The sequence below is a fragment of the Cheilinus undulatus genome, linkage group 11 (assembly GCF_018320785.1).
Source record: "Cheilinus undulatus linkage group 11, ASM1832078v1, whole genome shotgun sequence".
NCBI classification, from domain to species: Eukaryota; Metazoa; Chordata; class Actinopteri; order Labriformes; family Labridae; genus Cheilinus; species Cheilinus undulatus.
Genome location: NC_054875.1, coordinates 37,948,472 through 37,972,223, shown reverse-complemented (window position 1 = coordinate 37,972,223; position 23,752 = coordinate 37,948,472). Strand labels below are relative to the sequence as shown.

The window sequence follows — 23,752 nt, the reverse complement described above, 5'->3', positions numbered from 1 at the left end:
CCTACACTTCAAACTTATCCCACACAGCCGACATGTTGAGTTTGTTGTTGTTGGTGCATGTCTGGCGTCGTGTTGTGCACTTAATTAATGTCACATTATCGGCTGTACAGAGCGGTGTAAATTTCATAATAGGCTGATACCGATATACTGCTGATAATATCGTGCATCCCTACATGTCAGATGTTGAAACTGAGACATTTTACCATTTCATGAAAAATATTTGCTCATTTTGACTTTGATGGCAGCAACACATCTCAAAAAAGTAGGGACAGGGCCATGTTCACCATTGTATAGTATTCCATCTTCTTTTAGCAACAGTCTGTTACATCAATTGCTGGAGTTTTGGAGAGGATTGTTGTCCCATTCTTGTCTGATGTAGGTTTCTAGCTGATCAACAGTCCTCTGGCTTCCTTGTTGGATTTTAATGACGTGCCAAATGTTTCAATTGGTGAAAGGTCTGGACTGCATACTGGTCAGTTCAGCACTTGAACACTTCAATTGTGAAGCCATGCTGTTGTGATGGATCTGGTATGTGGTTTAGCACTGTCATGCTGAAATATGCACGACCTTCCCTGAAAGAAACATTCTTTTGGGAGCACATGTGGCTCTCTTAAACTTTGATATATTTTTCTGCATTGATAGTGCCTTTCCAGAAGTTTAGACTGCCGATTTCATAGGCACTAATGCAACCCCATACCATAAGAGATGCAGACTTTCCAACCGTGCACTGAAATCAAAGTGGATGGTCCCTCTCCTCTTTAGTCCACATTGCATGGCACTTGTGGTTTTCACAAAGAATTTCAAATTTTGATTCATCATCTGACCACAGAACGGTTTTCCATTTTGCCTGAGTCCATTTAAAATGAGCTTTGGCCCAGAGAAGACAGCTCTGGATCATGTTCACACGTGGCTTCCTGTTTGCATGATTTGTATTTAACCTGCATTTGTGGATGGTGTGGCAAACTGTGTTGACAGAAAGTGATATCTGGAGGTGTTCCTGAGCCCATGCAGTGATTTCCAGTACAGAATAATGTCTGTTTTTGATGCAGTGTCGCCTGGCAGCCCAAAATCATGAGCATTTTTTGTAGATTGGTGGACCTCAGCCTATATCTACCTCTAAAATGCTCCTTTTATACACAGTCATGTTATTGCCCTGTTGCCTAATAACCTCATAAGTTTCAAAATGCTATTCCAGCTGCTTTTTTTTAAGTTAGTACCACATCCTTTTCCAGCCTTTTGTTGCCTTGTCCCTACTTTTTGAGATGTGTTGCTGTCATCAAATTCAAAATCATCTAAAAATTTTAATGAATTGTAAAATGTCCCAGTTTTTACATCTGATATGTTGTTTATGTTCTATACTGAATAAAATATGGATTTATGAGATGTGAAATCATTGCATTATTTTTAAATTTACAGGTTACACCATGCCCAAAATTTTTGGTAATGGGGTTGTTCTCTTGAATTAGATTTTCAGGATTTTCAGTACTGAAATACTTTGTATGACCACATGCTGAAGAAGAATGAGAGTAGGAGGAGGACTTCATTCTTTCATTCATGCAAAGAATGAAAACAGGAATGATAAACAGTAACAAAAAATACCTAAACTGTATCAAAAGATGGATTAGGAGAGGAATGCTATAATAATGATGTGTTGAAGAATTCATGTCAACAGGTTCAAATCCACTCAAGTGTGAATACCCACATTGTTCTGAAATGATAGCAGGTTTGATTTGCAGCCATACCTTACTGGTCAGCTGATTTAAAAAAATGTAATCTTACAAGTAAACAAGCCTACAGATTCTTTGTCGATTAGGTGTTTCTCGTGGATAAACAGAGCTCTTGATTCATGATATCATTGTCTGAATATGCTCAAGTTTGCCAGGTTGCTGCTTCAACAAAGAAGCAGCTGCTGCCTCATTTTCCTGGATTTAAGCTTGCACTTTGATGTTTATTTTTATACCTGTACAGGTACTTATTTCTAAAAATAAGAGGGTTCTATTTCTGTTTGATTTTTTTTTATAATAATCTAGTGTCTGAAGCTAGAACACATTGAATATTTAACCACAGAAAACAGGAAGGAAAGACAGAGAGGGGGGCTTTGTTTGACAAGAGCAAATGTTTGCATGACAAAAAGATGATTACACCGCGAGGCCAGGGCTACTTGAGAACAGGAGGCCATTCAAGTACCTTTCCAAGGGCACAGGGAAAACAAACAGGAGATGTAAGACAACCAGAGGACTCTTCATGCCCTACTCAGTCCGTCCACCTTGCATATTTACTTTGACATTCACGTTCGCCTTCATATTCACAATAGCAAGCTGTGCATGGAGAAGAATGGGGCGGGAAGCCATGGGTGAGCTGTAGTTAATTAACGCTCATGGGGCAACCAATTGTTTACTTGTCATTGTTTTGTTAGAACAAAAGAAGGATTTTCATCATAGTCTTGTATTTTGTGCGTTTCTCTGTGCCCACTTCCATCCAGATTTGTCTGCTCCTAACATTTCTGTTGCTGCAGTCATGTTAATCAGTGCTACTGCAACATAATGCATCTTTATCCGATAATAATGAGGGCAATATAACACAGAAGAGCAGAATCTATTTCACTCCACAACAGTAAATATGGATATTGATCTTATGAGCCCCTGTAGTGTCAGAGCATCACTACAGAGCAGTAAACAAAGTCCTTTGAAAGTAAAATCTTAAAGGCTTGAAGGTTTTATCCCCATATGCCATTAAATTACACCTCTTACTCATTCTTTTTATCTAACTAATTATCTAAAAATCTGCAAGTATCTTTGATTTTCATCTCCATGAGGCACCAGGTCTTATCAGATGAGCAGATTACAGTAAGAAACCAAGCTGATCATATATCACACATTTTGTAAGCAACTGAAACATCCCTTCATTGACGTCAGCCTCTATAGTTTGACATTTTTAGTGATGTTATCTCCATGTCTTAAGACCAGGAGTGACTAGACTGGGTGCTTTGGAGGATACTCATTGCCATACCTCTATAGTCGTAGTGACTTGTCAATCAAAGGGAGCAGCACCCTAAGGTACACCAAACTTTAGCATCATGCTACTCAGAACATTTTAAAAATGAGTGCATTTTATTAAAAGGAGCTTCATTCAGCATCAACTCAACTCTACTGTGAACCAAGGAGATGCAAATTATGGTTTTGCATTAAAAAGCTTGGTAAAATGTGCTCAAAATAGTGCTATATTAGTCATGTTTTTATCAGCTGATTACAATAATCTAAACACAGAGAAAAACCTTAAACAGAGATTGAATAAATTTGTGTTTATTGCATGTATGAATATATGAATGAAATATGTGGGCTCAAGCCACAAAAAAACAAAACAAACAAAAAACAATCATAACTTTATGGGCTTCACTGGTGACAGTGCTGTAGGAGCGCAGGTGTTATGGTTTAGTTAGTCGCCATGTTAACAGAGTGTGAAGCAGTCGGGGTGAGAGTCAACACCTCCAAGTCTGAGGCTGTGATTCCCTGCTGGAAAACTGAGGATTGCTCTCTCCAGTTGGGGAGTAAAATTCTGCCCCAGGTGAAGGAGTCCAAGTATCTCTCGGTCTCTCGGTGCAGTATCAGCTGTGCTGTGTGTTGTGGTGAAGAAGGAGCTGAGACGATGGGCAAAGCTTTCCATTTACCGGTCCATCTACCCCCCAACCCTGACCAAAGCTCATGAACTCTCGGTGGTGACCCAGACGTTAAGAGCCCTGATACAAGTGCCAGAGTTCAGACTTGCGGAGGGAGCTGAGAGACAAAAGGAGCCAGCTGAGGTGGTTCCGGCCAATCAGCATCATTTGAGGAGAATAAGGTGGTAATTTGGTTGGGCTGGGAGCCGGTGCAGTGTTTAGCTTGGATGTGGCTTTAGTATAGCAGCAGTTTTATCAGGACTAGGCCACATTTCTTTATTGAATAAAGAGCAAAGGACATCATTCGGCATGAGTTTGTGATAGTTAGAGGCACTCATTAGTTGTACTGTTAGCCGTTAAATACACTGGCTGCTGCCAGTGTAGTGATTAGCCTGGATGTACCTATGTATTAACCTTGCAAAGCAGATGGATACGCCCATTTCCTTGTTCCTCACTGGCGAATCCATCTTGCAAAGCTCCCGTCTGAACCATCCGTGTGGTGCGGTGGAGTCATGACGTAAGCAAGCAGCAACTAGAGGCCAGTGCAACTGTGGTGGAAGAGCTTAGCGTGGATGCTACTAAAGCACCAGTTTTATCAGGACTTGACGACATTTCTTCGTTCGTAAAGAAAAGCAGTGAGTTTTCTTTTCAGAAACGACAAAAGTTGTATACTGTCATGTTTATAGTCGCCATGGTTCGCATTATTCCTTGGTAGCTGGTCGCGGCTACGTCACGTGTTTTGTTGCTCTGATTGGCCGGTAAGGCTGTGACAGACAGAACAGAAAGTTTCCTAGAATATGAAACATCCTGGTTTGACAAGATGAGGACCTGCCATTCAGAAAAATGCTCTACTACATCACTAATTTTTAAAGATGAATATTGCTTTTACTCATTTAACTACCAACCAATCAGAAAGTGCTGTGAGCAGGATGTTAGGGAGACTGGAGAGGAAAACAGCAAGACCAGAAGACATCAATCACAGCAGAGCCAAAGTAACATACTTTTTAATTATTATTTTTTTTATCATCAATCAGTAAAATGAAATGCAGATGCAGAGAATCGTCCAAAGGCTGGATATCGACCCCGATAATCAGCCAGGCTGATAATCGGTTGACCCCTAATGGGTGTAATATAGACGCATCAGTTCAGTCTGCATAGCAGTGGTACCACTGTGTGTATGTGTTTTTATCAACACTGTATCCTACTGTACTATAACTAAATGAGGGCATTGAGCCACTTTCTGCTTATTTCTCCGACAATGGCCTCATTCACTGCCTGCTGGGTCAGGATACTGTATATACGATACAGTGTAGATCCTGTCATGTTTTGTATTGTTTGACTGTGCTTCTTATTTCTACCCGGAGTGTTAAATGTAAAGAAAAAGTCAGACATCGCTCAGGGCCTGGTGTGCTTGTGCTTTTATTGTCTCAGTGTACAGTGTCTATTTCTCATCCCAGAGCACAGTGAAAGGATAACTGCAGAGTCAGACGCTAGAATACGTGTTGATTGTGTGTAGGTGTTATTGTGGGATAGACTGCATTCAAAATGATCTGAATAGGCTGTGATACTGCATTCAACCAGGCATTAACCTTTTTGTTTTTGCTGAACAAATGTTGGCCTGATGGTCGGCCCACGCTTTGGCCCAGAGTGGAATATCTCGACATCTATATGATGGATTGTCATGAAATTTTACACAGACATTTGTGGTCCCTTGAGGATAAATCCATATGACTTTGGTAATCCCCTAACTTTTTCTCTAGTCTTGTTTACATTTTCCCCTTTTATATCCTGACATACTGGATGTATGGCCCCTGGTTTAATTATCTCTGGCAATTCCAGAGTCTGTTGAGGCCCTGGGCAAACATTCATAGAGGGCCTTTCCAACCACAGTCATCACATTTATGACTGAAATGATCTGACATCAAAAACAACAACAACAATAAACAAATAAAAGGGAAACTTTAACGTTTTTCACATGCGAAGTTCACCACATAGACCACGTTTATGCCAACACTATTGACCAAGACAGTGCCGACTGGTTATGAATTGCTGAAACTGTAACTACTACCTTATTTGTGTTTTCCATGTTATGCTCACTAACAAGTCAACTACAGTTGTCCCATCTCTTGGGACTCATCATGATCACAGCCTCCAGAGTTTTTTCCTTCTGTGACTTTCATTGGCAAACTCAGGTTTTAAAGATGACACATCATACTCCTTTCCCACCGCTGAACACAGTCCTCTGTGGCAGATAAAACACATCTGTGCTGTGCTTTGGTTAGATATAATGTGGGGGAGGTTTTTGACCCTGTATAAACCAGCTCTAAACAGCCTTTCTCGCAACACTCTGTCTCGGTGCGTCTCTGAATGAGCTCCCTCTCATCCCGCTTGTCTCTTCTGTGGGTTGTGCCAGTATGCTCACTTGCATGGCTGTGGATGGAGATCTAAGAGTGGAAATACCAGGTGAAGAGAGGGTGCTATTGATAATGTCTTATTGGGATGTCCCATTGGGAACAGATTCTTAACAGACTGTCAGATTTCATAATTTTAGACAAAAGTGGGCTACTAACAAAGGACTGGGTTATTTCAAATTTTGTGGGAAGGATGATCTGGATTAGGGGTGAGGTTTTATAGTACTTTTAGTACTTTACTACTTGCATGACCTAATGAATACTCAAGTCCTAACCAATTATAATGACCTTAAAAATTAATGGACCTACCAGTGGCCTAACCTGACACGCCAGATGGATGTGTTTCACACATCCATCTGAAAAACCTCTCATACACAGTGTTTGGGAAAGGGCAGAGGCTTTGAAAAAATCCTTGGAGGGTGATTGGATGAAGATTCTGTCTGCACATCTTTACGAGCCAATCAGAGCAACAAAACGTGTGACGCGCCACCGTGCAGCCCCTTGAGCTGTTTATGACTATGCATAAAAATGTGAAAATAAAAACATTCTTAATTCGTCATTTGCTTCTGTGTCCTGAATGTAGTGAAATATTCAGGCAAAATATTTAAAAAGCTTAAAAACTCACGGAGAAACAGCCCACATAGGAAGGTTTCCAACTTTAAACTTTGCACATTATGAGCCACTGTTGTGGTTTTAAATCTGTCAATGAGGGGCGCAGACGGCCTCAGAGTTAGGTGACACCCTGTGTAGGTGGGGGGCCCATGTTCAGGTCTGGTCCATGGCTTCTTTTCTGCATGTCCCCTCCAAATCTTTTGCCTTGGTTTCTGACTCTACCCTCCATCTGCTAAATGAAGACATGAAAGCCCAAAAACAGAGATGTAAAAAAAGGTTTGTCAACGCTCAGGGGCCAGCCTGCCTTGCCTTTTCACTAGCATCGCCTCTGTCAATTATGATAATGTTTTCAACCCCTGGACAGCAGAACAGTTAGGTCGCTGATGTAGTTTGTCCAAAATGTTGGGTCATTTCATTTCAATGCAGCATCAGTTGTACTTTTAGTGCTCATTCATTATGTAAATATGCTAAACTAAGGTGGTGTACGTGGTAAACATTTTACCTACAAAACATCCTCTCCAACGATGTATGTTCAGCATCTTCATTTTGAGCTTGTCAGCATGCTAAAATTAGGATTTAGCTCAGAGGACTAATGTGCCTCATTACACCCTCACACAGCTGCTAGCAACTTCAGCTCTTGTTAAACCTGTGGGGGGTTTATGACGCTAAAATAATGTTATTTTCAAGATTAAAACTCTGGCAGAACATGTGTGTAGTTTGTATCAAAGCTCTATTCTTGACTTGGTATGTCACAGGTAGGATAAGTGACCTTTTTATATGGTTTTAGCTGCAGAGTAATCAGCCCAGAGCTGGCTGCCTACAAAGGAAATAAGTCAGCATGATGTGTATTCATGCTGGGTGAACTGGGTGTAACTGACTGTGACTCCACCATAATGTAATGTAGCTGTAGGGAAGAGGGAATGTCTCAGTGCATGCTGGGATCAGGCTATTTCTGTGTTAGTTTGAAAACATCAGTTCAAATGCACAAATACTTTTCATGTGTGTTAATATTCAGAGAAATCCTGAGAGGCCACTCAATCAGTCCTGTCGTGATTGTTCAAATAGTGCCAGAACTTTTTAGAAACTTTAGCTCTTCATCTGGTTTATCCTAAATCACATACTTTTTTTAAATTTCAGATTAGGAATTAACACCAAAAGAGCATGTTTCTGCAGCAGATTGGTGGCCGAACGACAAACTGGTTTGCTTTAAGCTGGATTTCTGGTGACCTAGTTGCCCTGAGCGGTGTTACTGACTTGATCACGGAGGAGCGCTTTAAGAAGTTCAGCATGCAGGAAATTAAGAAATTAGAAACTGAACTTAAAGTCAGATTAAGTTAAAGCCTCATGGCTTCTGGCTCTTTGACAGGTTTTCTAGGACTCGCCTTGAGCCTCCTTATCCCTGGATGTTTGTAACCATGGTAACCAGCTTATAGTTGATAGCTAACTTAGAGAACAGAAGAAGCATAAAAACCAATTTCTTAGTTTGTGACTACCACCTGCTGAGCTGTGATTCCTCTCTGGATCACGCTGCGCTCCAAATGCACTGCTTCATCTGTTTTTCCTTTTTAAAGAAAGACATGCAAGTCTGCACCCTCTGCTGTCACTGTGAAATTTGAATGTGCAAATATGACTCATAGCCCACAAATGTATAAGCACAGGCAAATTTGTTATAGCCTACTCGTGTCCAGACCAGCATTGTTCGTACCGATGCACAGAAAACTTCTTGTTTTCTAAATCTGGGAAGTTTTATGTGTCTAGCTCTCCTGCTACTTCCTTCTTACTCCATCAAGGTATGCTTTTTCTTTTCGTGTAGACTGTTGTCTTTAATAGAAAAGTTCAATTTTTCATGTCAGCTCTGCTTTAAAAGTCAATACCAGAGTTTGAAACTTTGATATATTACTAGTAAAATCCGAGCAATACTAATATATGTTTTCATTTCAAAGCAACAAAAGAGGGACTCCAAGAAGCCCAATATTGGCTCATTTTTGTTTATTGTGCTAAAAACTGCAAGCAAATTCCTGCAAAAATGCATAAAACGGCAACATATCTGTTTGTCATGTTTTTGTCCAACTGAGACAGTGTGCAGGAGCTCACCTGCAATACTTGATGGATTCATTCCTCTCCTTACCATCTTCTGATAAAGTTAGGTACTTTTTACTGTTTACCATTCCTGCTTTCATTCTTTGCATGAATGAAAGAATGCAGTCCTCCTCCTGCTGTCATTCTACTTAAGCATGCAAAGTATTGAAGTACTGAAAATGATGGAACGTAATTTGTAGAGCTGTATAAAATGATTTTCCAATTTCATAAACCCAAAATTTATTCAGAACATAAACAACATATCAGATGTTGAAACTGGGAAATTTTACCCATTTCATGAAAAATAATAGCACATTTTGAATTTAATGGCAGCAACACATATCAAAAAAGCAGGGACAGGGCAACAAAAGGCTGGAAAAGTAAGTGGTTCTAATGAAAAACAGCTGGAGGAGCATTTTTAAATAATGAGGTTAATTGGCAACAGGACAGTGGCATGACTGGGTATAAAAGAAGCATTTTGCAGAGGCAGAAGATCACTAATCTGTGAAAAACTGTGTCTCAGAATTGTGGAACAAAGTTCCTGGATGTGTATATCCCACTGTCTACAGTAAATAATATCACCAAAATACTCAGAGAATCTGGAGAAATGTCTGTGCATGAGTGGCAAAGCTGAAGGTTGATACTGGATGCTGGTGATCTTACAGTTCTCAGGCGGCAGACTCGGTACTGGAAATCACTGCATGAGCACAGGAACACTTTCAGAATTCATTGTTGGTCAGCACAGTTCACCATGCCATTCACAAATGCAAGTTAAAGCTGTGTCATGCAAGGAAGAAGCTGTGTGTCACCATCTTCTAAGTCAAAGCTAATTTAATATGGACTGAAGAATAATGGAAAACTGTTCTGTGGTCAGATGAATCTAAAAGTTAAAACTCTTTTTGGAAACCATGCTGAGTCCTACAGAGTGAAGAGGCTAAGGACCATACAGCTTGTTATCACCACACATTTTGAGGCCTGCACCTCTGATGGTGTAGGGTTGGATTATTGTCTAAGGTGTGGGCAGCTTACACATCTGGAAAGGCACCATCAATGCTAAAAAAGTACATAAAGGTTTTAGAGCAACATATACTCTCAGGCCTTGCATATTTCAGCAAGACTATGATAAACCAGCAGCTGCATCCATTATAAAGGCATGACTTCACAGTAGAAGAGTCCTGGTGCTGAACTGGCCTGCCTGCATTTCAGACCTTTCGCCAATAGAAAACATTTGGTGCATCATAAAACAAAATATTTGGTAAAGAAGACAGGACTGTTGAGCAACTAGGAACCTACACTCCTCTCCCAATTTTGAGCAACTGGTCTCCTCACTTCCTGAATACTGTTGTTAAAAGAAGGGGAGATGCTACACAATGGTAAAAATACCTACTTTTCTGAGATGTATTGGTGCCATCAAATTCAAAATGAGCTAATATTTTTCATGAAATAGTCAAATGTCTCAGTTTCAGTGTCTGATATGTTGTTTATGTTCTACTGTGAATACAATGTGGGTTTATGAGATTTGCAATTCATTGCATTCTGTTTAATTTATATTTTGCACAGTGTCCCAACTTTTTAGGAACTGGGGTTGTAAAAGATTTATTAATAGATTATTTTGACTGGCTTTCTGTAAATAAGGAGTAATATAAATGCAGTTATTGATTGAAATATTACAAAGAATCTTAGCTAAATCTCAGTGTTTCATGTTGGGGCAAGTTTTTTTCTGTAGTTTCTACAGGTATTTAGACTTTTCCACTGTCTTTAAATAGCCTTATTTCTCTCATCAGGCAGCTTGAAACGTCTGACATGTTGCTATAAGCTTAAGAAGGATCTGCAGCTTATAGTAAGATGAAAGACAAATAAAAATATTAGCAGCTTAGAACAAGGAAAGAAAAGGTAAAATGAGTCCACTTACAATCCCACTTGCTAAAAAGATGGTGGAAATGTATATGAAAACAGAATGTGAATTTTAAAAAAAGGAAAAAGAGTTTGGGCCCACATTTTCCACAAATTTCTCAGTTTCAGCATTTTTTCACAGTGTTTTTATTCTGTTTCTAATCTGACATGAGCTCCATTGTTTTGCAAACTACCACACTCTGCCTTTGTTTACATTTGACTGAATGTCCCAACTTTTTAGGAATCTGGCAATGTAATCTTAACGAATCTATGAAAGATTTATTCCTTATCATTCCTAATAGGAGCTTTTTATTCTTCGGTGTTGTGTTCTACTTTTTCGAGAATGATTGAGCACATTTCCTCCTGGTTTTGGTGTTTCACTTTGCAGCCTTTATCCAATCATCTCGACACACCCTGCTTGATTTCATTTTGTGGGAATTTCATGAAACCTGAGAAAGGGTGAGCAGCACAGGATGAGGTTTGGAAGATGTTATTCTTGGTGATTCAGTCTATAAGAAAACAGCTTTTTTCCTCCTTACACTCCTTTATGTGTCGACAGGTCCTAAGTATTTTGGCAGTGTCCCAAGGACCAGCATGCATTCCTCTTAAGATGGAGCTCTGATTTATCTGCACACGCCTGTGTGTCAGGCTCAGTGAAATCCACACTGGTGGTTGATTTGAGATAGAACAGCAGCGCAGAAATACATCCCAGGGACATTATGTGTCACATGGAGGCCTGGGGTTGAAAATGATGAGCGATCTTCTGCGCCGAGGGGAATCAGGCGACAAGCGACTGTAACAACACAAGTGTGTTGATTCGTGACTCTACAGTACAGTGAACAAACAGAACCCCCCAGGGCCTGTTTCCTCTAACTAACACGCTTTTCTGAGAAGGAGGAAGCTTTAAGCTTTCATTTATCTTTGGAGAATTTCTCACAAAAAAAGTAGAAGTGCAAACTTTTTAAGTTTTGGTCCTCATGGTAGTTCATAAAGAATGAAACTAAGCGGACTTTTTTTTTTTTTTACATGAATGAAAGCAGGAAGTCCTTCTGTGGCTAAGGTCAGGGGATGTACTTATAAAATTAAACCTTTCGGTATGATGAGTCTCAGGATAGCTGGGTTGTTTATGATAATTTAACAACCATTAAAACGTTAATTTACCCTTTACAAAATCAAGGTTTTACCAATTAAGAGCTTTATAAAACATGAAACCTTAAAGTTCAATATGCAACCTTAAACGACTAAAATATTGATTCATTCAGTATATATAAAAACTATTTAAAAGAATGGTCACTAGAACAGACAATAGATAAATGAAATACAACTGATTTAACATAAAAATGACAAGAATGTCAATGACTTATTTTAGATTAATTTTGGGGCTTTTGCCTCTATTATAAGTGACACACTTTCACCAGGATCAGGACTCAAACCTGCAGCCAGTGCAGCCTCCCCATAGTCAGCTAGTCACCAAAGCAGGAAGGACAGAGTGAGGTGGAGTAGCAATCTAAATGAATGGAATAGTCTGCCTAGCTACATATGAATATGAATGCAGAATGTGTATGGTATGTCAGGGACAAGCTAGCTGGTGTCAGAAGCTCATTTTTTCCATTGTTGTCCAACCAAGAGGTATTTTGTTCTGTTGAACCTGCTGCACTTAGCTTCGGGTGGGTACAAAAATGCAGGTAAACGGTCAGTGTCAGAGCAAAGCAGAAAAACTGCTTCAGCTGCAATTCACAGTAGCTATCGGCTTTTAACCAATGACAATTTAGCATTTTCTTAACCTCTCTCTTATGCAAGTTCATGAATTTAAATTCCATCTCTATTCTCATATCTTACACTGATGTTTGGACCGTAAATTGTAAGCAGCGCATGGTAAGGGACTTCTTGGCCTGGGTGTCCTGTCTTGGCTTCTACTGGCTACTACACCAACCACCTAGTGAAACAAACAGCCTAAAGGCTAAATCATATCTGATAGATTACAAGATTTAGCTGTGCAGTTAATCTCGAGCGTTTTCCATAAAAACTACATCACAGTGGTCTGAATTTATCTCAATAAATTAAGGTATCTCATGTAAACAAGCAATGCTTTCTCACTGAGCGCACACATATTTGACCTGATGGATAGATGCCTGAGTATAATGGCTGTTTTCACGTCATTATGATGATGTCAGATGAAGCTATAGCTGACAGCCAGTATCAGAGTAGATGGGGTCAACTATGTTCTACTCAGGAGGGACATGCTGCAAGAGTGGAACATGGAGAACAGCAGAGAGACACAGAGACTGTTACTTAAAGACAATGTGCTCTCTTTTTCTTTAGTTTAGTTTTGTTTATAATATTGAAAAAAAATTGTGCATGACATTTTCTTTCAAATAGAACAGAGGGGCGTCATGAAGATTAGCGATTATAACACTGCAAAATATGAATTTATTGTAATTAATAAGAAAAAGTTTCTTATTAAGCACGGGACAAATGCTTTGTCACCCATCATAAGTAGATTTTATCTGTTTAGTAAAGGCCTGAGTATAATGGTGCTGTCTCATCATTTGATGCAGTCAGTTGAAAATCAAGTCAATATTTATATGTCACATTTTAAAACAACCTCAGTTTACAAAAGTACTTTACAGGCATAAAGCAATATGTTGAAAAGATGTAATAAAATAAATAACAAAAGCACAACAAATGACTCATGAAAACATAATGAAATAGGAGCATTAAAAAGTAATATACATCCAAATGCCAAGCTCAACTTGTATTAAAATGCTGTGCAAAAAGCTGAGCAAGGATTTCAGGTTTTCTGTAGACTGAGCAGTTCTAATGTTAAGAGGTAAACTGTTCCACTGTCTTGGAGCAGCCACAGCAAATGCTCTGTCACTTCTTGTTTCCAGACTGCATGTTGGAACATCAAGCAGTATCCGGTGTGTTGACTGCAGTGCTCTGACTGGAGCGTGCTGGTGCAACAACTCAGACAGACAGGAAGGTGCAATGCTTTACAGACAAGTAACAGAATTTTAAACTCTATCCTGAAACTGACAGGCAGCTAGTGGAGAGAAACCAGCCCTGGTGTGATGTGGTCTCTACGTCTCTTGCCAGTCAAAAGCTGTGCAGCTGCATTTTGAACTAACTTCAAACGAGACGATCGATCCTCACCATCTTACAAAGAATTGCAATAATCCAAGAGAGCGGTGATAAACAGGTGGATTACCCTCTCAGAAACATTTGGAGGAAGGTAGGGCTCCACCCTCCCCTATAGACTCAGCTTAAAGAAGCTGGTTTTGACCACTGAACTGATCTGTTGGTCAAATTTGAAGGAGCTGTCAAAAATAATGCCACGGTTTCAAACACAGGGGCAACAGTAGAAAGATAATGGACCAAGGTCATTCCAAAGTCGAGGAGCCCTGATGGAAAATGCTCGGTGACCTTTGGTTTTAAGTCTGGACTTTGAAACGACCAGGCGGCCCCCAGATGAGGATCTAAGGCTGTGGGTTATTAATTTTGACATATAGCTTAGAGCCAGACATATGTGCAGAAAAGACAAATCATTACAAAATGGGAGCAAGCATAGCATACTTTATACTTACTCCTTGCCTTGTTATGAAATGTATTTTGTTCTACAGATCTTGAGAAATCAAGAATGAGAAAACCATGAGTTATTACCCAAATACAAGCAATGAAACCCAACAAGATACAAACATTATAGAGAAGACAGCAATTACAACAACCAAAGTGGCAGTTAAATAAATTGAGAATAACAAGGATTAAATGCAAGCAAAAAATTGGGAGGAACTGACATATGCTAACTAATTAAAAATGTGTTAGAAGGTAAAAGCTAAGTAAGAAGGCGATGCCAAATAAAAGCAAGTATGAAAAAGTGAGTTTAAAAAGTTATTTAAAAGATGTGACTGTTTCTGCACGCCTTATCTCCTCAGGTAGGTCATTCCAAAGTCGAGGAGCTCTGATGGAAAATAGTCAGTCGCCTTTGGTTTTATGTCTTGACTTTGGAATGACCAGGAGGCCCCCACCTGAGGATGTGAGGCTATGGACTGGCTCTTTGGAGCGTGATTATTCTGATATAGCTTGGAGTCAGATCCATATGTGCAAAAACAAAAAGCCAAATCATTACAAGATGGGAGGACATGCAAGCATACATTTTAATTTACTCTGTTGTAAAATGTAGTTATTTATAACAGATCTTGAAAAAATTAAAAAGGGGAAAACCAGAGTTAATACCCAAAGATAAGCAGAGATCTCAAGAAAACAACATTCAGTTGTGATCAAGGAGAACGGTGAAATATAGGCCCAGATCCACAAAGAATGGATTGCTCCTGCTAATAGCGCCGTTATTTGCTCAGAATTAGCTCACGCAATCTGCCCTGTTTTAGCGCCTTATCCTCAAAAGAATTTGCTCTAATCATATGCAGGTGCTAACACGCCCACACAGTTTGGCAGCTGAGCGCTATTTGCGCCTCTGATTGCAATAAGCCGCATGGCATCTAGTAGCGCAAGGATCATGCGGCCTGGCAACCGGTATCTGCAGATGATTTCATTGTCGCTTAGATCAAAAAGTGATACTCTCCTCCGATAAATCCTTTCTTGTGCACGCCTGCCATCTCGCGTGCCACGGTGCCTTCGCCTGGCTACAATCACTGCTGCCGTAATTCCCGCAGAGTCCTGGCATGACAGCCCTTATATAGGCTATGCTCCACAGTTACCACCAATTGAGAGCAATTTGCAATCATTTTGAGCGAGAGAGAGAGTGAAAGAGGGAGAAAGAGATATTGCGCAGATTTAATACAGGGGTCTCACTGGCGGTAAATAGCACCGCTTTACTGCCTGTGGCAATTAGCACTGGTCTTTGAGGATTAGGTGGTATTTGCAATGAGGCTTATTTGCATAGGAAGGGGGCAATTTTGCGCTGAATTTATGAATATTCCCTAATTTACATGCATGCGAATTGGACCGGCGCAGCTAGGAGTGGCAGTGCAGTTTGGGTTCAGTTTGCGTGCATTTCACTCTTTGCGTATGCTTTGAGGATTGCACGCTATTTTTTTCTGTCATTTGCACAGGGTTAGCGGTCGCAAAAGCAGTGCAATCGTTTTGAGGATCTGGCCCATAATGTATGGATGCATGTCGGCATTGTATTTTCAGTGCACATATACACAACAGCTCTGCGACCCACTTTTGGGTCCTAGTCCACCATGTATAATTTATCAAAGCATCACCTTGCCTCAGTACACAGTACTGCTATGCCTCTGGGCCCTTAGTCTTGTTTTTTACTCATATTTCTGATACAGCAAGAGTCACTTCTCTTTCCAGAAATGTTTGTTTGATCCTCTGGGTGTTGCTGTGTCATGCAAACTTATCATGCTCAGGAGGAGATGAGTAAGAGCTCTGAACTTTGGTGGCTCTGCAGGGAAACGAGGGGTGTCTGCAGGCTGTCAGAAAGTCTGCAGCGTTGGCTTGACAAATGAAGCCAGACATACACACAGTCATAGGAGACAGTTCCAACAGCAAGTGGAAAAAAACAACAACATAAAATCACCTTACAGCTCCAGGATATTTGTATTTCATGTTGCCTTTGCTCTGTTTGGGGCTTCATCATTCCAAGAATTTCTGAGGGGGTCAGTTTCCTGCTTTGGAGGCAGCTGCAGGAGCGCTGAGGCACATACTAAACATTCCCTTTTCGCTGTGTCACCAGCAGGAGACATCACAGGAGACAGGCCTGCAGCCGTGAGTCATTCACAGGGCCACAGAGCAACCGTTATCAGTGTCAAATATCCACTTTGTTATTGTCAGCCAAGTCAAGTGCTGCATCCCCAGAGAAGTTTGGGTTTGATTGTTGAATTATAAACAAGATTAGGAGAGGAAAGAAACATTTGGACTTTATGGGGAGTGTCAAATTGATCATTTTCCTGCTTTAAGGACTTGAATATATGAAATGCTTTTCAGTTTTTCCATCAACATTCCACAAAAACTCAAATCTTTGTTCAATTTCTGGCTATAATATCTCTTAAGGTTTATTACACACCAGGTTTTTATGAGAAGTCCAGATGAGCATTAAATTTCAAGCAAAAAAAGGACTTTAAAATGGTCGGAACGGTTTATAATAAGTAAAAGAAATCAGCTTTACTAATTTAGATGATACATTATACTTATGGCAAGTAATTCTGGCCTTATTTTGCCTTTAGAATCTAGAAGTAAGATCCTTATCTCAACTTATGAGAAGTCTTATGAGATATTTCAGACCAAAAATGAATCAAATGCATTTTCTAAGATTTGATTTTTTGCAGTGAACACAGTGCCATCTACAGGCAGAAACTCCCCCCTTCACTCTGCATCATCTAACCATTATTTCCAAAGATTATTCTTGAAATCTGCTCAAGGACAGCGGATAGATACTATTGATTGACAGTGACAAACAGCTTTATAGTGCGCCTTCAAAGCCCTACAAGATTCATTTTTGTCCCAGCAAGCACAGAGCGAGTAATCATCCTTTCATCCTGGGAGAAGGCTCCTTCAACAGATGGCCAGAGTTATTTCAGGGTAACCCGGCCCACTGCAGAACAGACCTCTCTCAGTTCAGTGGACTGTCTGTGAGTGGGAAGGATGCTTCATTATCTCACTTGAATTAGACTGAAAAGACTGAGACACATGCAGACAAGGGCATAGAAACTGTCTGTGAGTGTTCACAGTAGTTATCAACCACCTCATGAGGACCAATTTTACTTGCATAAAAACAATATATAACAGAAATAGCTGAGTTTTTCTTGGGGAAATTACAGCCGCCTTTAAATATTTTTTTCACTGTTTTTGTAGATTTTGTCAGACGACTTCCCTTGCAGCTTTTTCAAACATTTGAGTTGTTTTGATTTTAATCGCAGAATTGCTCTGGCACTAACAAATTGCCAAGAAAGGCAAGCACCATAGAATAACACAGCTTTAACTTGTGGGTGAAAAAAATCTTCATGTTGTTAATAATGGCCGTATATCTCTTTTTTTCCAGGGTCGACAAGTCCTTCTCCAAGGCCAGGAGTGTGTGGTGAGTCTTCCTCTTCTTTTAACTCTTAGTCACTTAATCTGGTAAAGAACGACAACATAACAACACTATAAACAGGTGAGAAGTCTGTCTTTAAAAAGTTTTCAGTATTTCAGCTTAGTAGGCCAGTGTGTGAGATTAAGTGACATCCAGTGGTGAGGTTGCAGATTGCAGCCATGCAAAACTGCTTTCCTTAACTCTTTTCTCAATCATGTTGGGGAAACAAGCAATCTGTGGCTTAAGAAATGACAAAATGTTCATTCTGGGCTACTGTAGAAACACAAGAGAGTAATTTGGCAAGCTGTATAATTGGGAGCCTTTCTGCTGTGCAGATATACAAAGCAGATATTTGTGTAAATTTTGTGATTTCACCCAGAAATACATGTACTTCTATAAAAAATATAGAAGCCTTATTACACAACAAAAACTGGAGTGTTGAATTCTCAGTGTTAAACATTTCAGTGTTGATTTTAATACTCAAAGTGTTATTTTAACTCCATTCAGAGTAAATGGTCTTCAGTGTTGGAGTTATTTGACAGTGTTAAATCAACCAATGTTATTCCAGCACTGTAGAGAGTCAGTTGATCCAAGCACCACCTACTGCAATTTCAAATCTGGGGGGCAGAGTTTTCCCATCATGCCTTAGTGCAGAGTCTTAAGCTGGGTTCAGATGTTTTTAGATGTATTTAGATGATTAGCTGTGTTTAGATGTTGCCTGCCGTACAGGGGTCACTGCTGGGATTCACTTGCACATGTTTCTTGAATTATCTTGAGTTCCTAAGTTTTTGATGCATAAACACTTTTGCACCATGAGTGTAGTTGTCTTCTAGGTTGATCAAGTCTTGGCTGTAGTGAAATCTACATTGGAACTGTGAAGGGAGGGCAGATTGTTATTTCAGGACAAGCTGTGTCTCTGACTCTGCCTCATAACTCTGTGATTGCTGTTGAATACTTCACAATGTGGGATGGTAGTCAATCTTGTGAAGTGTGTCTGATTACAAACACCCATTTTGTGGAATTTACATGTCTTGTTTCTAATCATTGTCAGGTTGGTGGAAGAGGGGCAGTTGTTATCCACAGTAATTTACGCCTGCCGAAATTAATTGTATTACACTCCTTAGTGTTAATGTTTTAACACTGACGCCAGTGTTGAGTACTATCAACACTACTCAGTGTTCACCAGTGTAAATTTTTGACACCATACAGTGTTGTAGTAACACTGGTTCAGTGTAAAAAAAGTAACACTTTGAAAAGTGTTAAATTAACACTCAAAAGATTGGACACATATACACACTTTTCTAGTGTTAGATTTAACACTCTCAGTGTTAACCTAACACTGGCGATTTTGCTGTGTACATAAGGCTTAAACATCAAATATTGTCAACTAAGGTTAAACCTGGAGTCATGAACCATCTCAAGAACTACAAGAGTAAAAGGAATTTCATACAACATTGGTTATGTGAGGGCTGCATGGTGGTGCAGTGGTTAAAATTGTTGCCTTATAGCAGTAAGGTTTCTACTTTGAAACCCCAGTCAGGAAGGGCCGTCATGATAGAGAGCATGTAACGGTTTGTCTTCATAACCCTTTTGTTTTTTTTATTTATTTATCTAATTTTAATTTAATCAGGTTAGTCCCATTGAGACCAGTGATCTCTTTTTTTAAGGGAGACCTGACCAAGAATGGCAACAATACACAGTTTCATCAACTTGTATACTCAAACTCATACAATACACAGTAGATATTAATAACAATAATAATTCATCAAAACAATGGCATTCATAAAGTTTGGATTCAAAAGTTTTCACTAAAGATTTAAAAACATTCAGTCACCAAATTTTTGCAGTTTAAATTCAACCTGCAGACTGTCCCAAGAAAAAGGGGCTAAAAACATAAAAGCCTTCTTTCCCAATTTGGTTCAGACTGTGGGACCAAAAAACTGCACAAAGTCAAACAAAGGTTTTGCAAACCATCCTTCAAGATGAACAGAGAGGAGATAGTCTGTAATTTTGCTCAGAATGACTTTGTAGTAACTACTAGCAATTGCATAGCTGCCTCCAGTGTGGAGATAAGCTCAGATATGGTCCCTGCCGCTATGTGGCAACAACATAGCTGCAGTTTTATTAGAACCGGACCACATTTCTGTATGAAAAAAAGAGTACGACAACACTGAAAGCTTTTCTTTATGTAGAAAATGTTTTAACTCTCTACTGCTGACCTGCTTCAGCATGAGTTTGTGAGAGTTATGGTGGTTAGCTGTTCTGTTAGTAGTTGTTTACAACGGCTGTTGGTGGAGTGATTAGCTTGGACATAGCCACATTGATGGTTTTGTCAGAACTGGATGACATTTCTTTATTAAAACAAGAGAAAAGAGCCACACGGAAAGCTTTTCATGACTGAAAAGATGTTTGCATTTTTCTTCGGGTCTGGGATTGTTATAGGTGAGAGCTGCTGTGGTAGCTATTAGCTCGGATGTAGCTGTATGAAAGTGATAGTTTGATTGGAACTGGACCGCATTTTCCTTTGAAAAAAGAACTAAAAAGGCACAACAAAAGCTTGTCTTGGCAGAGAAAATGTTTCTGCATGTCTTCTGTCTGGCCTGGAAGAGCTCCATCATCATTCACGACTATGGCAGCAGTAGCCTGTCTGGTCAGGAGAAGCACATGCGCACAACCTTATTTTGTATTGTCGCTCTGATTGGCTGTCACAAATGTGACAGGGAGAATGTTCCTCCAATCACCTTCCCTTTTTTCTATGGGAGCTTTCCCAGATGAATGTAAAATATATCCATGCTCTATATGAAATGGTCCATCTGGCGTGTCAGGTTAACTGTGTAAATGAAGACGCACCAATGTCGAGACAATGTGTACTTGAAGAAGTCCAGCTGACTTTGAATATAAAGTACAATGGTGAGGGAGAAATTAAGTTTGTGGTAAATCTCAGAGCTCGGTGATAGACACTGTCCAACATGTGAAGACTCTGAGAAGAGGCATTCATGTACAATACATCACCATCATCAAGAACAGGTTTAAAAAGTTGACTCTACCAGTCTCTTTTTGACATAAAAGCTGAGATAAGACTTGTTTCTGTTGTAAAAACCAGGCAAAACCTTCAGCTTTTTGGTAACATACTGAATACACTCTTAAAAAGTCAAATTTTCATCAAACAAAAACCCTTAATATTTTGAAGAAGATACCAACTTAATTTCTTGATCATATTTAGTAACAATTTTCCGAGACAGTTATCTTTTTGTCGTTCATGAGGATGGCAAGAGCATGAGTTAAGTTTCATCTGCAATAAGAACAAGTTGCAGCTGACATAGCTGAGCTTGGACTAAATCAAAAGCATGCTGAAGATTTGCAAAAACTTCTGCAGGTGTAGGTGCCCAGCAGTGAATAACCGTATCATCGGCATAAAAATGAAATGAGAAATTGTGAATATAATATAATGCCCAAGACAATTTACAGTATATAGATAGTAAATAAAAGAGGGCCCAGTGTTGAACCTTGTTGCACACCGTCAGACTGGCTAGCAAAACTGTTAGATAGCTAACTATCTAACAGCATGCCCTGAAAACCCAATAGCTTGAAGATGGTCCAATAAGACGATTCAAGGTCTTGCAAGAGTCTAAAAAGAGACAACATTTTTTGTTGTCCAAGGCTTTCAGAATGTCATTTATAACTTCCAAGGCTGCAGGATATAATATACAAGTTTCATGATTTGAATTGAACTACTGAAATAAATTGATTTTTCACGCTAGTCTTTAAAAGTCAAAGAGAAATTTACAGATTTTAACCTTGCTGCGCTCTGAGTTGTTTTCAAAGTCACGACTCTTACTAACCTTGTGAGTTTTAAATATGTCAACAAGTCTGCTGTGCACATTATAACTGTGATAAATGAGGCAGTGAAGGCAGAGCAGACGGGCAGCAGCGGGGGAAACCAATTCCTGGTCCATTGCTGTATCTCTGCAGTGCTGGCAGCCTCTGACTCTCTGCTGTGATTGGCACGTGCACGCGGCCAGAGAGATGAGCATTCACACCTCATGCCACTGCAGATACACCGCTCTCTGCACGGGTGCTCTAGGTGAGGTGGCACGAGTGTCTGGCCCTTTTACCCCATCTGTGTGACTGCAGCAGAATACACCCAGCCTCGCCGCAGTATCATCGCTCCTTCCCCTCTGGAATACAGACACAGGAGCATCTCTCCTTGCAGCCGGGCCTGCATTACTCAGCAGGAAGAGGGCTTGTTTGCAGAGACTGCAGTCATGCCAACGGGATACCAGAGCATCAGACTATGACAGAAAAAGTGGAGCTCAGGAAGAAGAGGAGAGACGCTGGAGCGGAATAAAGATGAAGAGAATGATCTAAAAGAGGACAAGGAGGAAGTGTGGGAGTGACGAAGAGGGTGAAGAGAAAGGACGTGCGTGGATGAGGTGATGTGACAGGAAGAGAAAGGAGAAAACAGCAGAGTGTGACGTCTACAAAACAAACTACTTTTAGAGTCACACTTGTTCTTGTTGTTCTGTCAGAGTCCATCTCCTCTTCAAAGAAAACAAGGAGTTCAACTGACACGTCCTAATGAATCTGAAGGAGTCTTACTGATGTGTTAATGGAGCTTCAATGAAATGCCAAAACAACCCAGCTGGACAGCAAAACTCCTAAAACAAAACCTGGCATGAGGATGAATCATCAGTGAACGTGTCATTACAGATTTCAGCACCTTAAAGAAAGGATGATTCACCTTTTTAAATCCAAGGACAGAAGATTTTAAGAGTGAGAAAGCAAAGTGAAAAAACTTTGAGAGTCAGAATCTTCCTCCAGGAGCTGGATGTTGGACAGAATGTGACTGGAAGTTAGAGTAGCAAGCTAAATCTTCTGGCAGCACAATCATTAATTCACCTTTTAAAAGCAAAAATGCCTTGCTCACCTTTCCGAATTGGAAGGCCGAGAAAATGCTGGTGAGTTATTTCTTTATACCTGCATGATGTAGGTTTGATGAAAACCTCACAGCTCCTAAAATTTGTACACAAGAATTCAATCTACCTGTATAAGTGGCTGAGTAGAGTTGGTCATCTTTCAACTGATTGTTGGGCAAGTCAGCTCTGACACCAGTTTGTAACAGTGGTACAGAAGGATGAATGGGACATGCACTGTAAAATTATCTTTACAGGTAAATTCGAGATGGTACGTGAAATATTTCTCCTGAAATGTGTAAATTAATTGAAAAGGATTTGAATTTAACACTTCTATTATTTCAGATTAGTTAGGGAAGTTCTTAATTTTTATAGTTGTAACACTGTCATGATTGTTATGAAATGATCATACTTACGGATAATTTAAGCATGCTAGAAATGTGAGCTTAAAGGGATATTCCAGTTTTTTAAAAGTTGGGGTGCAAAAGGTACTTGGTTGTAGTAGTGGCATTTGCCTCCAGTGATTTCAGTGAGTGTTGCACCTTTAAGGACTCATTGGTTGTACAAGCAAGCTGGGCTATACAGCATAACAGATGGGTGCAGTTGCTTTGTGTAATTTAGCAGATTTTGGGTAAAAATGTGGACAAATGCATTGCTGGCTCAATTGCATGCTATATTGAATGTTTTTAAGTGTTTTGTTTATTACCAAGACAGCCTCTGTGTTTAGCACTAGTTTGTAATGCAGGCTTTGGCTACAGGCTACACGTTCCTCTTCTTCAGGGTATTGCAATCTAATCTCCTGATCAGCTGCTTGAGTTTGTGGGCTTCGAAAGAGATAACAACAAACTAAGCTAAAAGGAAGCCAGATTGAGTGATTTTGACTCAAGTGACGATGATGTGCAAGGGGATGCCTTTATGAGCTAGAGGAAGATCTTGATGGGGAAACTCAATATGAAGAAAAAGAAAGTAGTGAAATTGTAGTGGAGACTGGTTAGCAAGAGATATCCAGAATTACCTGGTAGGGTAGGTGTTCAAACTGTGAGCCCATGCCCATGAACTGTGAGCTACTGCTCGCTCTAGTGGGACTTAACGCGATTCTTCAGGACATTTCTGTTCAGAGGATGGTGCCTCAGAGACACCTGCAGCCTGCATC

At 39.9% G+C, this 23,752-nt stretch overlaps 1 protein-coding gene across 12 annotated transcripts in view; it reads left to right on the top strand.

Moving 5' to 3' along the window:
* Positions 1-23,752, top strand: part of rap1gapa (RAP1 GTPase activating protein a) — a 131,075-nt gene that overhangs the window by 37,977 nt on the left and 69,346 nt on the right. For 11 of the 12 annotated variants that reach the window (XM_041799533.1, XM_041799528.1, XM_041799536.1 and 8 more), the window contains exon 2: positions 17,657-17,692. Coding sequence is in view for 11 of the 12 variants with exons in the window: in XM_041799528.1 (XP_041655462.1) it covers positions 17,657-17,692 (36 nt within the window). In the remaining variant the exon portion in view is untranslated. Of the gene's footprint in view, positions 1-17,656; positions 17,693-22,580; positions 22,645-23,752 lie in introns of those variants that run through there. The other variant, XM_041799527.1, reaches the window with a different exon arrangement.